This window comes from Microtus ochrogaster, chromosome 1 (assembly GCF_000317375.1).
Source record: "Microtus ochrogaster isolate Prairie Vole_2 chromosome 1, MicOch1.0, whole genome shotgun sequence".
NCBI lineage: Eukaryota > Metazoa > Chordata > Mammalia > Rodentia > Cricetidae > Microtus > Microtus ochrogaster.
This window is the reverse complement of record NC_022009.1, coordinates 104,390,571-104,405,589: the sequence shown is the minus strand read 5'-3', so window position 1 is coordinate 104,405,589 and position 15,019 is coordinate 104,390,571. Positions and strand designations below refer to the sequence as shown.

The following is a 15,019-nucleotide window of genomic DNA, read 5'->3' as shown; positions in this document are numbered from 1 at the left end:
AGACTCTCTCAGAAACTGCACTGCCCAGCTAAGGACCAGCTGTAAAGAAACAGTTCACTCACCCTCAATTTCAGTCCAGTTGACGGCGACTTCCGCTATTGGAATTTTAAGAAATTGTGCTATGTATAGCAGTTCTACATCAAATGCCCTGAAATAGAAAATATATTGTTTATTTTAGAAAGGACAAGTGGGGCATCAATCAGATGTCTAGCAGGGCAGTTGTGAAACTTCTACATAAAACTGAAGGCCAGGCCCACAGAGGGTCAAATAAGTGGACACCGAGTGGATCGAAAGCTTCAAGGAGAATAAGATATGTAACATTTAAATGAGAAAAGCTGAACCTCAGCCACAGCTCAGAAACCCTCAGATGAAGTCTGCCTTGTGTGCTCAGCAGACACACTTTAACGCTAGGAGTTTGCAAGAAGGACGCTTTCTCTCTCAGCCTTCCCCAGCTAGCATAGAGAACTGTCAGGCTCCTGTTAGGGCCACTCTGGTCACTTGGAGCTGCTTCTCCATGTTCTCCTCTCAGCCCTGGCTGTCCCTTCCCTGTCCTGTCTTGGATAGAGTGGGCCCTGGCAGCTACTGAAGCCTCCCTAGTCTGGAAGGCTGTAGTGACAGGCACACCCACAGGGTTACGCTGTCCCAATGCACGAATGCAGCCATGTCTAGCTTGGGTCCTTCCTCTGACACAGAAGCACATCTTCAGATGCACTATTTTCATCAAGAAAGCAACACCGCAGCTGGAGCTGGGAATGCTGGGTAAGCCTCTGAGAACCAAGAATGATTAGCATGGGATGCTGACCACGGAGCAAACACAGACACCTGGACCCGAAGACCACCTATTTGACACTCCACCCATTTTAATGGAGGAAATTAAAGACTTTAAACACACACACACAATAATTTAAATTTTGACTCTAGTTTAAGAGAATTTTGGGGAGTTTATCTGAAACCTATTTCTAGGGAGGATGACCAATCTTCAGAAACAGATCCACAAACAAGGCAGAGACATCGAACATGGGCTTATCTTACATAATCATGGCTACCAATCAGGAACAAGTTACAGAGAACCTTCAATTAACGCTCAGCAAGGATGAGTGTTATCAGCAGTATCCCCGGGCAATGAAGCACTTTTTGTAGCAGAGGAGATTAGTGAGTCAAGTCAGAAAGGATTCCTTCCCTTCTAGAACTTTCTTCCTCGCTGGAGCTGGAGCTGGAGCCCAGAGCCTCATGCACGCAAGCACTCTTCAAACTAAGTGACATTCGTAGCCCCTCAAGAGCCTGTGCTTGGAGGAGAGACATCAGACTGAAGGAATGACCCCAGGGAGTGAGAACAGGCGTGATGACTGTACCAGCGCATGGCTGGGACAGACGGGACACAGGTCGCGGGAAGCCACTGCAGGATTCGAAGCAGACGTGTGACTGTGATTACAAAGATCCCTTGGGCTGCGAGGTGGTGGGGGTGGAGAGAAGCTAACAGGCTGTGGCCGCAGCTGGACACATGCAGGGGCTGAACCATTGTCAGGGCTAGTTCAGGGGACAGGAATGACAAGTATGTAAGGTAGGAGAGGGACAAGATGGGGAGATGAAGGCAGCAAACATAGGGCACTCTTTCAATAAAAGGCTGTGGACGGAGCAAACAGGGCTGCACAGACAGGGTCAATGAATGGGGTTTGAAGGCAGATGAGCCAAGGAAAGGATGAACACAAGAGAGGAAAGAAGTGGAAAAGGCTAGGTTTGAAGATGGCAGGAGAGAACTCAGCAAAGAGCCAGGCTGAAGAGAGAGACCTGTCAACTGGAAAGGATCATGAGGGGCAGAGGGAGGCTTAAGGGTGAATTCTAGCCACATGGCTGACACTGCCGGTGTTAGGTGAACATATAACATATGTGCCAATCTGGCTACATCTGGATATTCATCATATCCAGATGAGACAACAGGGCTATATCCTATCATCTGGATGCCAGATAGGAAGGCAAGCATGAGACATTCCAGTCAGAAACCTACCATCGTTCGATGTGCAGAGATGAGAAGGTCCGGGCTGCTGCTTCTCGGGTCAGTAATTTGAACCCGCACTGCGTGTCCCTGATTCCTTTGACACAAAGGAACCACACCAGGAAGTGGAATCCATACATAAGCAGAGTACGGAAGTAAGAACGCTAAAACAAGGGCAAAAGAGAAATCATTTTTCCATTCTGGGAGACACTGGGGGGGGGGGGCTCCAGTCTAGACAGCAGGTGTTGGAGGCATTGTGAGAGGGGTGCTGCTTCAAGAGCAGAGCATCATGGGAGAAGTTATGTTTTCTGGGGCCTGGTAAGAGCAGAAGTTCAGGACCTGAGGGGCCAGCTCTGCATTGACCTATCTGCTTTTGTTCTTAACCATCAGGGTAAAAACAAATACAAAAGAAAGGTGTCCTCTGAGCAGAGTTGAGCCCTGCCTCCGAGGCTGAGAGCAAGCTGGTCTTGAGTAAATTAGAGCGGAGTGGCGTCCACTTTACAGAGTTAGTAGGAGAGTAAAATAGAATTATGTCAAAGCTGTGAGCCATGTGCTTGGCCGGAGAGTAACAGGAACTCAGTAACGGTTTCATACGGAAGGCTGACTGACAGCTTTCCTCTCAAGCACAGCTGCACTGTGACTGGGCGGGAAGGGATATCAAAGCCCCCTGTCTATGAAAACTGTAAAGTCCTCGGTCACCAATCATGTTCTGATGCAGTGGCTCTTACCTCTCTGAGCACGTGAGGGCGGGGAAATCTCATCTTAACACACTTTGGGAAGCTCACATCTGCCTGCTCAGTGTCTTCCACTTAAAATACTTCCAATAAGTACAGGAGGACTGACTAATCTCCTCAAAGGGCAACTATGATAAGGAAAGGGACAAACAGAAACTGAAAGATAGGAAAATGAAAATTCAAGGTGGAAAACACACATGTAAACTTCTGCTTGAACAGTTTTCAATGTGATTTGCGTGAGCATGGAAAACATTCCCATGTTTTGCTTGGTGGTAACAGGGCTTTGTCGTATTTTAGAATGCAGCTTTTATTAAACAGAAGGTGAGGTATTCACAAGAAAAGTCTAATGTGTTTGCTTTGTTTTCTGAGACAGCTTTTCTCTATGTAGCTCTGGCTGTCCTAGAACTCTCTCCATAGTCCAAGCTGGCTTCAAACTTGGAGATCGGCCTGCCTCTGCCTCCTGAGTGTGGGATGAAAAGTGTGTGCCAGCCTAATTTATCTGATTTCTAACACACGTGAAAGCATAATAGGGACAGAGATGACTCAGCAGGCAAGAGCACTGGCTGCTCTTGTGGAAGACCTGGGCTCAGTTTCCAGCAGTTCCAGGGCCTCTGATGCCCTCTTCCTGCCTCCAAAGTTACTTCACATGTATGGTTCATATACATGTAAGCAAAACATACATACATATAAAATAAAAAATAAAGAAAAAAGCAAAATAATCTAGATAAACCACAAAGAAAATCTTGCTTTAATTTTTGCAACTTAACTTAAAAATTAGAAGATACCTAAAATATATTATGAGACAGACTTCAGTAGATGAAGTTAACAAAGAGATAGAGTTTAAGCTGGGCAGTGGTGGCGCACGCCTTTAATCCCAGCACTCAGGAGGCAGAAGCAGGCAGATCTCTTTGAGTTTGAGGCCAGCTTGGTCTACAGAGGGAGTTCCAGGACAGCTAGGGCTGTTACACAGAGGCAAAAAAGGGAAAAGAAAGAAAGAAAGAAAGAAAGAAAGAAAGAAAGAAAGAAAGAAAGAAAGAAAGAGAGTCTAATTTATGAAATGGATATTTAGTATTAGGAACGATACTGCCTCAGAATTAATAACAGTAACCCTAAGGTCTATACAGTGCAGGAAGAAGGAGAAATATAAAGCTTACTGATAATTTCTTTAAAAACTAAAGGCATCAAACAAATGCCAAAGGATTCCACTCCTGAGTGCTTCTAAATGATAAACTCCAAAGACACCCACAAAGAACCTAAAGCATTCTATCTGCGCCTCACCTGCCTTCTGGGGGAGCAGCAACAGATGGAATGATGCTGAGGATGCAGTAAAACACAGAAAAGCAGCATCCAGATGCTGTTCGTAAGCCACTCAGCACTCAGCCTGCTATTTGGCGCCCTAATTCTCTGATGATTTTTTTTCCACTGTGCTCGGACTGGTCCCCATGGCTTATGTTATGTGTGGTGTAGGAGGAGAAATAAAATAAATAAAAACTCCAGTGGTTCCTGATTCTTCATTTCTCACTCTTTAGTTTCCTTCACCAAACAGATTAGCCATGCTGTCACTCAACTAGATGCCTCCTGGAAACAGCTTTTCCTAAGGCAGGAGTAGCTAATGATCTGGACAGCAGTCCCACTAGGTGGCAGTCACGAGCAGCAGGCAACCTCTCCTTGCCAGTGAGTGGATCAGGCGGTCCTCTCTGCAAGAAGGGCCAGAAGCCCTGAATCAACCACTAGGTTGAGAGGTGAAGAAATGGATACAGAACAAGTCGCTATAAATATGTAGACCTGGGAGAGTCCTAGTCAGCCTCCAGAGTGCTGGGAGCCCCACTGAGCCAGGCTTCACGAACGGAAGTTTTAAGTCAAGAGAATTTACATCCTTAAAAATAAAACCAAAGGGCTGAGGATACAACTCAGTGGTGAAGCACTGGCCTAGAGAACACAAGGCCCTGGCTTTGAGCCTCAGTACTGCAGGAAACAAAGGGTTAACCCAAAACACACAGCCCAGCAGCATGCAGAGGCCACCTCTCTCCTCCTGATGACTCCAGTGGTTCCTGATTCTTCATTTCTCATTCTTTAGTTTCCTTCACCAAACAGATTAGCCCTGGCCTGTAGTGCTTCATATTAAAACAAATTTAAAAAAAAGATTTAATTTTATGTGTATAAGTGCTTTGTCTGCAAGTACGTCTGTACCGCATATGCACATACAGTTCCAGAAAAATGTGCTGGACTTCCTGAAACAGGAGCTGTAGACGGCTATCAGCCACCATGTGGGGGCTGGGAACTGAACCCAGTGCTCGTAACCACTGAGCCAACTCTAGCCCTAAGCTTCGTAGTTTTAAAGGGGAAAATTTACTCAGATTTCTTTAAATTATTAATGTCAACCTGTTTTCATCTGCAAAGCAACTTTTGCTGTGTTTGCGGAGATAATTCTGCTGTGTTCTCAGCATCATGCTCAGGCCACACAAAGCAAACTCCACACACTCATGACAGTCTGCAGTCAGTCTGCTGGCTGGGGTCAGTGTCCTCCTGGGACACAGTCACATTCCCCTTTGCTGAATTCTGGACCTCACTACCTCAGCAAGGTGCTACCCCTCCTGGACACATTCTTTTTCCTTTCTTTCTCCCAAGTATAAAGATGTTAATCAAGTTCAACTTGCCTCTCTTTCAGCTTTCTGTAATAAATGTCTAGAATAGTGATATTCTCCATGCTTAACAGATTAACATTTTCAAACACTAATGAGAACTGCATGGGACATAAAATATTAAATAGATATTAAAAATCAATTATTTTGGAGCCAGAGAGATGGCTCAGTGGTTAAGAGCACTGGCTGTTTTTGCAGCAGTCTTGGGTTGGTTTCCCAGCACCACACTGTGGCTCACAGACATCTGTAACTCCAGCTTTAGGAATCCAGTGTCCTCCTTTGTCAGAGCCAGTCATGCATGCAGTACACAGACACACAACACACGGGCAGAATGGCCATATACATAAAATAAAAACGTAAGTATCTTATAAAAGTTTATTTCTAAAAAAAACGAGTGTCTAGGGAAACTCATGTTCGAGTCCCCTTCCAGCTTCAGGAGCTGTCTCTCTGCTTCCCAGAGAACCCTGCTGCTTGTGTCCTGGTAGAGTTTAAACTCTCCTCCTACCAAATTACAGAATCACAGAGGGGAGATATTTATTTTAATAGTTCTAGAAATAATGTGCACAATGTAACCTATGACCTGCTGAAAAGGCAGGCCAGGGTCTCATCCTGAGGCTGACTCAGAGTGATGGGCTGTCCTCCTCTTACGTGCTATAAGTCCCTCCCCAGGCCACAGACTGACACTGGCTCTTTATTCTCGGTGATGAACCCCTGCAAACACGGTGGCTACTGGACTTGACACCCAGGATCTCCAATTTTAAGTGGAAAACCCTGACTGTGACCTCTAAAACACACACACACATACCTCCTCACTGAAATTCCTAGCCTTTGAGTTGCTCTAGCTTTTTAGGTGTGACCTACAAAAGAGCAGCCTGCAGTCTTTGGTGACATGTAAAAGGAACTGGCGTGAGTCTGACAATTGTCAGTTAAATGACTTTTTTTACAGACAAGAAACAAGAAATATTTAAACTCTGAACAAAACTCGAAATATACTTGAAATAGAAATTACTTGGGACTAGCAAAATTTCAGAGTTTGGATGTTTTTTCATACTTTAGAATATTTTGTATACCTCCACACACATACACATACACACACACACAATTTAAAAAAGAAATTTCTGTTTAGAAAAGTCTGCCTTGTCCGAGTGATGCCCTCTGTATCTTAGATACAATCCTAAGAGTGCTTATATCCTGAGGTAGAGCCTAGCCCATCCTGTGTACTTACGCTAATCTTGCATGAATTCCAGTGAGGTTGAAGGGAAGAGAAATTTTGAGAGAAAACACAGGAACCCATTTCTTATTAGATGTGCTTGTATGTGTAAAATGGGGTTAAGGGTTAACAAGCTACTGTTAATCTGTGGCAGCTTGGGAAAGCCTCACCTGAGCAATTGATTCTTTCTCCAAATGAGCTCGAGACCCACAGGCGATGGCCATTTGATCCTAAGGTAAAAGCAACACCATAATTTTCTTTAATATTTAAGGATCACATATGAATGCACTCATCTTCAATGCAAAGGTCTCACCTTTAGGAACACTTTGAAAAACAACACTAATATTTGTAAAGTCTACTGAGGGTGAAGCATATGCACAGCCTGGAGACAGCTAGTTGTACTGATTAGGATTCTGTTTGGTGTGATGGCACACACCCTTAATCCCAGCACTTGGGAGGCAGATAGAGGTGGATCTCTGTGAGTTCAAGGCCAGCCTGATCTACACAGTGAGAACCTGTCTCTAAACAAAAAGAAAGTTGAACTTTAGTAATTCTGACTTCGCTTTTGAGCCCTGTGCACCTGATCTTCCCATGCAGTGAATTCTTATACTCACAGGCCACGGCCGGAGATCACTCAGCCCCTTTTCTAGTTTTTCAACATCTGGAAATTTTGTGGCTCCATCAGCATCCGCCATGAGGATCTTCTCTCCTCGAGAACTGAACACACCCTGAATTCACAAATACCAGGAGAAAGAAAGTTGCTTAGAACTAAGTTCAAACTCCATGGCATCTCAGCTCATTCTTTTTTTTTTAATTAATTAATTAATTTATTTATTAAAGATTTCCGTCTCTTCCCCGCCACCGCCCCCCATTTCCCTCCCCCTCACCCAATCAAGTCCCCCTCCCTCCTCAGCCCGAAGAGCAATCAGGGCTATTGGGTATAATACGGCAGAAGGAGGCCAAAGTTCATAGCTATGCAGCCAGGATGGCCACATGTATCTCCTGCCACTGTTGCAAACATTTCACGCTCCGCCTCTAATACCCTGGAACTGTCAGTCTGAATGCAGTCAACTTGGAGGGAACGAGTCCTCAGCACTGGCACAGAAAGCAGGACACACCTCACACATCTATGTGCCATGTTAGGGGGTCAGTGTCACATGACTTGAGGCAACTCATGCACACGTAAAGAACTGTCCCCAGACAGAAATAACACACATGCTCTGAGTGCATCTGTAATCCCCACTCAGGAGGAGGCAGCAGGAGGATTTCCAGTCTGAAGCCTCATATTCTTGAGAAGGGCACGGTGAAAGTGAATTTTCTTTATTATGGTGCCATAAGTATTTTAAAATAGTGGCTGAGCAGGGCAAAGGTGGTGTCACTAACTTCTTACTGTTCGTTGGGGCAACTGACACTTGGTAAATCAGGTTGGCCATTGGTACAAACCATGACTAGCCGTGCATATATTTACAAGGAAATTAATTTCTGCGGTGTGCCGGAGTGACGCAGCACTTGGTCAGCACTCATGCTGACTGCGGACAGAACTCTCATCACTGCCCCTGTGCTAGGGCTGGCCCCCCCTCAGCATACCTCCGTCTCCCTCAGACTCACCTCCACTGACTGTGGGCATCTGCCGTGTACCCCCCTTTCTCTTGTCAGCACCACTGTGTGAATAATCTAACCCTAGACAACACGACACTGGGTGAGGACGGATGACTTTTCTCAAGTCTGACTCTGGGTTAAGTCTAAAGACACCCAGGGAACACTGTGAGGAGGCCAAGAGGGGACACTGTGGGGTGACTTGATTAATTTACATAATTTCCATGTATGAAAACGTCTGATGAAACATATTTTCCTCAACACGTGCTAGTGATCTTTAAAAAGATTTAATTTAATTTATGTGTGTGAGTGCTTTTCCTGCAAGCACTGTATATGCACAGTACACAGACCGTACGTGCAGAAGCCAGAAGGGGATACAGGATCCCAGGAACTAGAATCACAGGTGAGGACCTGGGACCAAACCTGAGTCCTCGGCAACAACAGTCAGTGCTCTTAACTGCTGAGCCATTTCCCTAGGTTTAATGTTTTATTTTAAACAACAAAAGGAATAAATAAACAAACAAGTACATGAATGAAATGAATCAACGTCCCTAGGAGTCTTCTGTGTTCCTGAGGAAAAGGAAGGGAAAGGTGAGAGCCAGGGCCTCTGCTGACAACCAGGAGAGCTATGAGAGTCTGGCCTGCTTGCTCGGGGCTTCTTTCTGGAGAAAATACAAACCACTAGTCACCTCAGAGTGTTATCTGGATTTGCTTTCACATGTACTGGGTTTTGGTCCTTTCTATAGTTTAAATTGTTTTCTACCTGACAGGCCTTGACAAGAAACACCCTGCTCTGGCTTGGGCCTTGAATCTCCTCTGCTCTTCACTCCACTGTGTGGACGATTGTCTCTCCTGCTGCACAGCGCTCCACATCAACTGACCCAGGAGTCACCTGACTTCACGCTACCAGGCTCTGCTGTGCCTTCACAAGGGAAAGTGCAACACACAAGTATGTGCTGTCCTTGTGTGAGCAGGGACACTCTGGCCTCTGCAAAGACTACAGGACACTCTATACAAACACAACGTTTTTTGTATCATCTAGTACATTACAGACAGCATATGAAAGTCAGACTTCATCAAATCAATGGAATTATTAAAGTTCTTGATATCTTCACTTCAGCTCCTGCTATTGGATATGTGGTATTATATGCTGAAAAGGAGGTTCTCTATCTATGCCTTATATTTTAAACAAAACTGTAAATTATTACCATCCGTACAGCACCACCTTTCCCACGGTTCTGAACCAGCGTTATCACTCGCACTTTGTCACTTCCATATTTCTGGCAGTATTTTAAAGCGACCTGTTGATGATATAGACGTCAGAATACAGTTAGCTTGGGGAAGTGATGTCAGAATGTGAGTTACCCTGATGTGATCAGAACATGTCAAATGCATGTACTGAAATCCCGCATTGTGCCCCACAAACAGAAACACTTCCACCTGTCAGTCAGGGCACACATAATTAATAAAACACAAAGAAGAGCAATAACTCAGATCCCACAAGTCACACAGACACTACCACTGCAGCTCATACTTCCTTAGACAGCTTGGCCTTTGGCATTTCCGTGGGGGATTGTCTTGAGTGTTAATTGAGAGTGGAACATGCAGCCCACTGTGGCACCAAACACTGTGTGACTGAACAAAGTTAGCAAGCAAGCAGGCAGTGTGGGTACGCTTGCTTCTCTCTGCCCCCAACTGTGGATGGATGTCATGTGACCAGCTGACTCCAGCTCCTGCCTCTGTGACTTCCCTGCAGTGATGAACCCTTAGGTGAACATGGGACAGGAAGTAACGAGCACAGCTCTGGGTTCCCCAGCAAGCTGAAATAGGCCGTAAGTCCTAAACGGCTCCAAGTTTCCCACCGACCAGCCGTTCTAAAGCACACACACTTACCTGTGACGTCTGGTCTTGACTGCCATCATCAACTACTATCACCTCGTAAGTGAACATAGGGTCCTGCTTCTGCACAAACCAAAAATAACAAATCATAATTTGGCAAAACTATGATAGAGATTAATAAAGTTATAACAGTATTTTAAATGTTTTCACATTTGTGTGTGTGTGCATACGTGTGTGGTGGGTATGACCCGGTGCATATACAGAGGACAGAGGACAACTTGTATGGGTCCACTCTCTTCTACCATGTGAGACACAGGTAGCAAAATCAGATGGCCAGACTTGGCTGCAGGGTCTTTACCCTATGAACCACCTTGGCAGCCTATAAACTGCAATTTAAAAACCATTTTTATTCAAATTTATTTTGATATTATATACACAATACACACACACGTGGGCATTCACATGCATGGAGGTCAGAGGACAACTTTCAGTTGGTCCTCTCCTCCCACTGTGGCTTCCCAGGAACTGAACACAGGTCATCAGGCTGGCACAGCAAGAGCCATTACCCACCAAGACGTCTTCCCAGTCCTAACGAAGTCATAATTTAAGCAACAGCTGTGCTTCTGAATACAAAAAGACATCTTTTAGTGTTGGGGACACAGCCCCTGTAGCATGCCTGCCTAGGATATTTGAGGATCTGCATTCTGCATGTATGTTGAGAAGTTAGGAAGCCCAATATTGGTGACTGTTTCCGAGGAAAGGCTGTACTACAATATTTTCTTTTTGTGTGGTTAGTTATTTAAAATTTTAAGGCTGTAATCTCATATCGCATAATGAATATGCACTCATTTGAAAAGCAAACTTCTACAGATTGTGTTATAAGGGCCCCAATGGATCTCTGTACGTGAATACTGCACACGCATGGACGTCACAGAAGTGAGCCTGGCCGCATTCACTGGTACATAATCTACATCACCAAGCAAGAGACAATTAGGAGGGGGAGCGGACACCGGAGAAATGGCAGCTCCCTGGTTTGTCTCCTTCTGGAGGTAGCATGCTGCATGCTGGGCTTGCCTCCCACAGTGCACCTAGCTGGGGTCTACAACTGTTGACCTGCTTCAGTTCTAACCAGAGATGTGACATTGAAAGAGAAGTGATACCTGTCTCTTTTCTAGGTAGTTCAGGGCTTCATCCATCATCACGGGCACTAAAGGAAAAAAAAATATTTTATACATTGTTTTTGAAAATGAGTTAGCAAACCCAGCATACTTTATTCACATAGGAAGTCATGCCTGTCATCTACCAAGACCCTCAGGGATGTCACTCAGTCTATCCTCACCCAGAATGTCCCTTGTTCTCACCACAGGACTTCTCTAGAAAGCTTCAGTCCTGCCACCTCACTTCCCCTCTTCCCAGTCACAGCTGCCAACAGTGCCCTCCTCTCTGAGGGCAAACACTGCAGGATTTCTTTTCTCCCCAAAGGACCCACTAGGGAATGAACTCAAGTAGAACTTACACCGTTTCTCTTCGTTGTAGGAAGGCACAACAACAGATAGCTGTTTGGTAGGTGAGTCCCAGATGCTGGGTAAAGTTTCCTTCTGGCCTTTGGCATTAAGGAAGAATTTCTCTTCTTCATGTTGGTGATGTGGTGGCATTTTTGTAGCCGTTATAAATGCAATGACAGATACCTATAGGGAGATGTGAAAAGTGGGTTACATTGATCTCTTTTAATGTTTGCTTTGCTAAAACATCACTATTCGCACAATTTAAAAATTTTTATTACATTTATTTATTTATTTTTGTTGCTGTTTGGGAGACTCTGGAGTCTCAGGTTTGACTCTGGAGGTGATTATGCTGTTACTTGGCAGCCAGGCCTTAATTAACCCCTTATGAACTGACGACTGTCCTTGACCCCATAGTAATGTGCTAAATGTTTTAGGAGGCCTTGATCCACCTCTCATTCCCCAGGGCCTGTACACCAGATCCAGAAGTCAATACAGGAAGTCCAGCCCACTACCATATCCTGCCTGGAGCATGTATGTGGTGGACAAATCCATCTGGCAGTTGACCACGGAAGGACCAAACTGTGTCAGCCTATTGGGCTACACAGCAGGGACTATAGTGCTTAAGAATGCATTCTGATATTTATTCTAAATTCCAACTGAGAACAGCATCTTTTGGAGTAACATATAAGACTTGCAGGCTCCTGGGGTTGAAACAGTTAAGAGTACTGGATGCTCCTGCAGAGGACCCAGTTCAGTTCCTAGCACCCATGTGGTGACTCACAACTAATTGCTTGTAAGTACAGCTCCGGGGACCCAATGCCTCTGGTTTCTGCATTCATGTGCTTGTACACACACACATGCACACTTAAAAAAACATAAAATACAATCCTTTAAAAAATGAAAGGAGTCTGGCTGTCCACTCTATTGTCTAGGTTGTGAGGTTTTCAAGAAAGCAACCAATGCTCCTAAGAAAACAATTAACCCAGATCTGGGGTGGGAAGGTTTATGTTAACACAGCAAAGCAGACAGAAAGCAAAACAGATCTGTACTCAGGAGGGCTTCAGGGAAAGGGGCAGGTGGGCCACTTGAAGTGCTTGCCTCTCAGGCCTGGGAAGAAGGACGGTAGCATCAAGAGTAATCCCTGCAGTGGCTAGAAACATGTACAGACACCGGAGTCTGTAAAAATACAAGAATAAAAGCTGGCCATCGTTTTAAGACACCAGGGAAAGGTCTCAGTGTCTTAAAGACTTGAGTCTCCGGATGTAAAAGGTGTTTCAGGTGACTGAGAACCTGAGGACTTTTCATAAAAAAAACAAACAAAACCCCCACGAACCCGTCTGAAAAAAAGACTCACACGTGCATTTAATTAAATGCTCAACTCCTACAGGAAATTTGGAAGGCAGACAAAATTAAAGGTGCTTGGGGAGGCAGCCTGTTAAACCCACACTGGCAAACTCGGAGAACTGAAATGGACAGGCTATTGGGAACTACAGAAAAACTAGTTAGGTTTTAAAAGACAGTTCAAATTACCTGACTGCAGCCATGGTTTTTAAAAAGGGATCCCGACAGAAATAAATGCAGATGATTTAGGGCTGAAATGTTATTTGGATTTGTTCTTAAATGATTTTTAAAAACTGGGAGAAGGAATGACTGCGGGCAGATAGACGGACGATGAGTTTGAAGATCCAGCGCACTACACCCCAAGCCCAACACACAGCACGACGCTGTACAATAAAGGGCCCCTCTACTACTTCAAGCCAGGGACATCTAATAGTGCACACAACCTCACCGTGCACACACTCATCTAGATCAATGACACTGACACAAGGCAAGGTAGCCTCAACTCAGAACTGTGCCGACAAAATCCAGGTTTGTTCCAAGTCTTTAAAGAAGGCGTTTTAGCAAGAAAGGGCTCCTGGCTCACTCACCCAGACACACAGCGACAAAGTCACCAGGCCACACCATTCCTAGACTATGAATGTGCGTGCATGGCAAGGCGACAGAGGCCTTCCTGGCCAACTGTCTAGCCACCTGGTCTTAATACCAAGGAAGCTTTTTAAAATCTCCGTTTACTGAATGAGTGGCAGGCTCTGGAAACTGTGGCAGAGTTGTTGGCGAATCTGCCCTTTTCTACTTACATACCAGCAAGGGTCAGCATCGTTTCTAGAAGAATGGCAAAGAAAATGCTAAGGTACTTGATTCTGGGACAAAACGACCCCTAGCAGAAAACAAGACGAGGTCTGGGCCTGTTTCTCGCTCACCCACCGACCCTAGTCTGCTGGGTCCACTGCTCTCTTCCTGGCACATGGCACACCAGAAAGCTCCGAATTGCAGCAACTGAAGGTCCAAGATGAAGGCTGAGGGATGATAGGCTGGATAGGCGGGGGTCCGGGAGCAGGGACCAGAAGCTGGGTGGAGACGGGTCACTTAGACAAGGTCCAAAGGGGCAAAAAAGGGTCAAGGATTTCAGGGGATCTTGATTCAAGAGACCCGAAAACGAGTGGGAAGTGCGGAGGGGAAGCCCGGAGCCCGGAACTCCACCACGATCTCACCAAAATGAGCACGGTGGCCGCAAGCGCCACGCCGAGCCCCGCCAGCTGCAGCAGCAGCGCAGACATCCCGCAGCTCCACAATTGCGGAAGCGCAGAGCGACGCCGCGCCCCATCCAGCCCCGCCCCACAGGAGAGGCCTTCCCGGCCCAAGGCCGCCGCCCGCAGCGCCACCACACGGCCACGTCCCGCCACTGCAGGAACCCGGCGACACCCGTAGCGCCCTCGCGCGGCTCCACTGAGGATTGCAGGCCGGTCCCGGAGTGCAATGCACTGGTCTTGTGCGAACTGACAGCGCTGCCAGCCTCACACCCGTGCCCTGCAGCGCAGTCATCTAAGGGTGCCTGGCTGCTTTAGATTCTCTCCGGTTAATTTCGCGCGCGCGTGCGCGTGCGTGAATGTGTGTGTGTGTGTGTGTGTGTGTGTGCGCGCACGTGCGCACAGGCCAGACGTGGGACCCCGGGGCTGGCGTCAACTGCGGTTGTGACCGTACCGACCCGGCCTCCCCATCAGGCCTGGTCCTAAGCAGGCGCTCGTGGGACGCCCGGGCTCCCCGGAGCTGCAGTTCACGCCCCGTGCCAGGAAGCACAGCAGCCTCCACGGGAGGAGCAGCTTCTCCACCAGGACTCCTCCCAGTCGCCTGCGCCGGAGACGCCTGCAGAGGGAAGGGCGCAGGCGCGGCGGGCTGCGCAGGCGCGGTGCGGGCGCGACGACGGCGGCCGAGTTCAAGTGAGTGGCGGTGCGCACAGGAGGCGCGGGTGTGGCGCGTGGCTGCGGCGGGGACCCGAGTGCTCGTGGGGCTGCGGGAGGGCTCTGCCCACGGGAGGCGCTGAGCGACAGCGCAGCCAGGATGCCCCGACCTCTTATCCGAGCGCCACGCTGCTCCCCACGGGAAACCAGCGTTTCATTGTTGGTATGACGTGGATGGTGGTAAAATGCTGATAACAGAAT

At 46.8% G+C, this 15,019-nt stretch overlaps 1 protein-coding gene across 6 annotated transcripts in view; it reads right to left on the bottom strand.

The window, feature by feature from the left end:
* Positions 1–14,641, bottom strand: part of Alg5 (ALG5, dolichyl-phosphate beta-glucosyltransferase) — a 17,982-nt gene extending 3,341 nt beyond the window's left edge. Inside the window, exons 1-9 of one of the 6 annotated variants that reach the window (XM_026787308.1) lie at positions 14,566–14,641; positions 11,531–11,702; positions 11,175–11,221; positions 10,069–10,137; positions 9,384–9,476; positions 7,194–7,307; positions 6,750–6,809; positions 2,006–2,157; positions 63–148 (exon numbers count right to left, since the gene is read on the bottom strand). In XM_026787308.1, the coding sequence (XP_026643109.1) occupies positions 63–148; positions 2,006–2,157; positions 6,750–6,809; positions 7,194–7,307; positions 9,384–9,476; positions 10,069–10,137; positions 11,175–11,221; positions 11,531–11,669 (760 nt within the window). In that variant the 5' untranslated portion in view covers positions 11,670–11,702; positions 14,566–14,641. The other 5 variants (XM_005343982.2, XM_026787740.1, XM_013348021.2 and 2 more) reach the window with 5 other exon arrangements.
* Between the last annotated feature and the right edge of the window lie 378 nt (positions 14,642–15,019).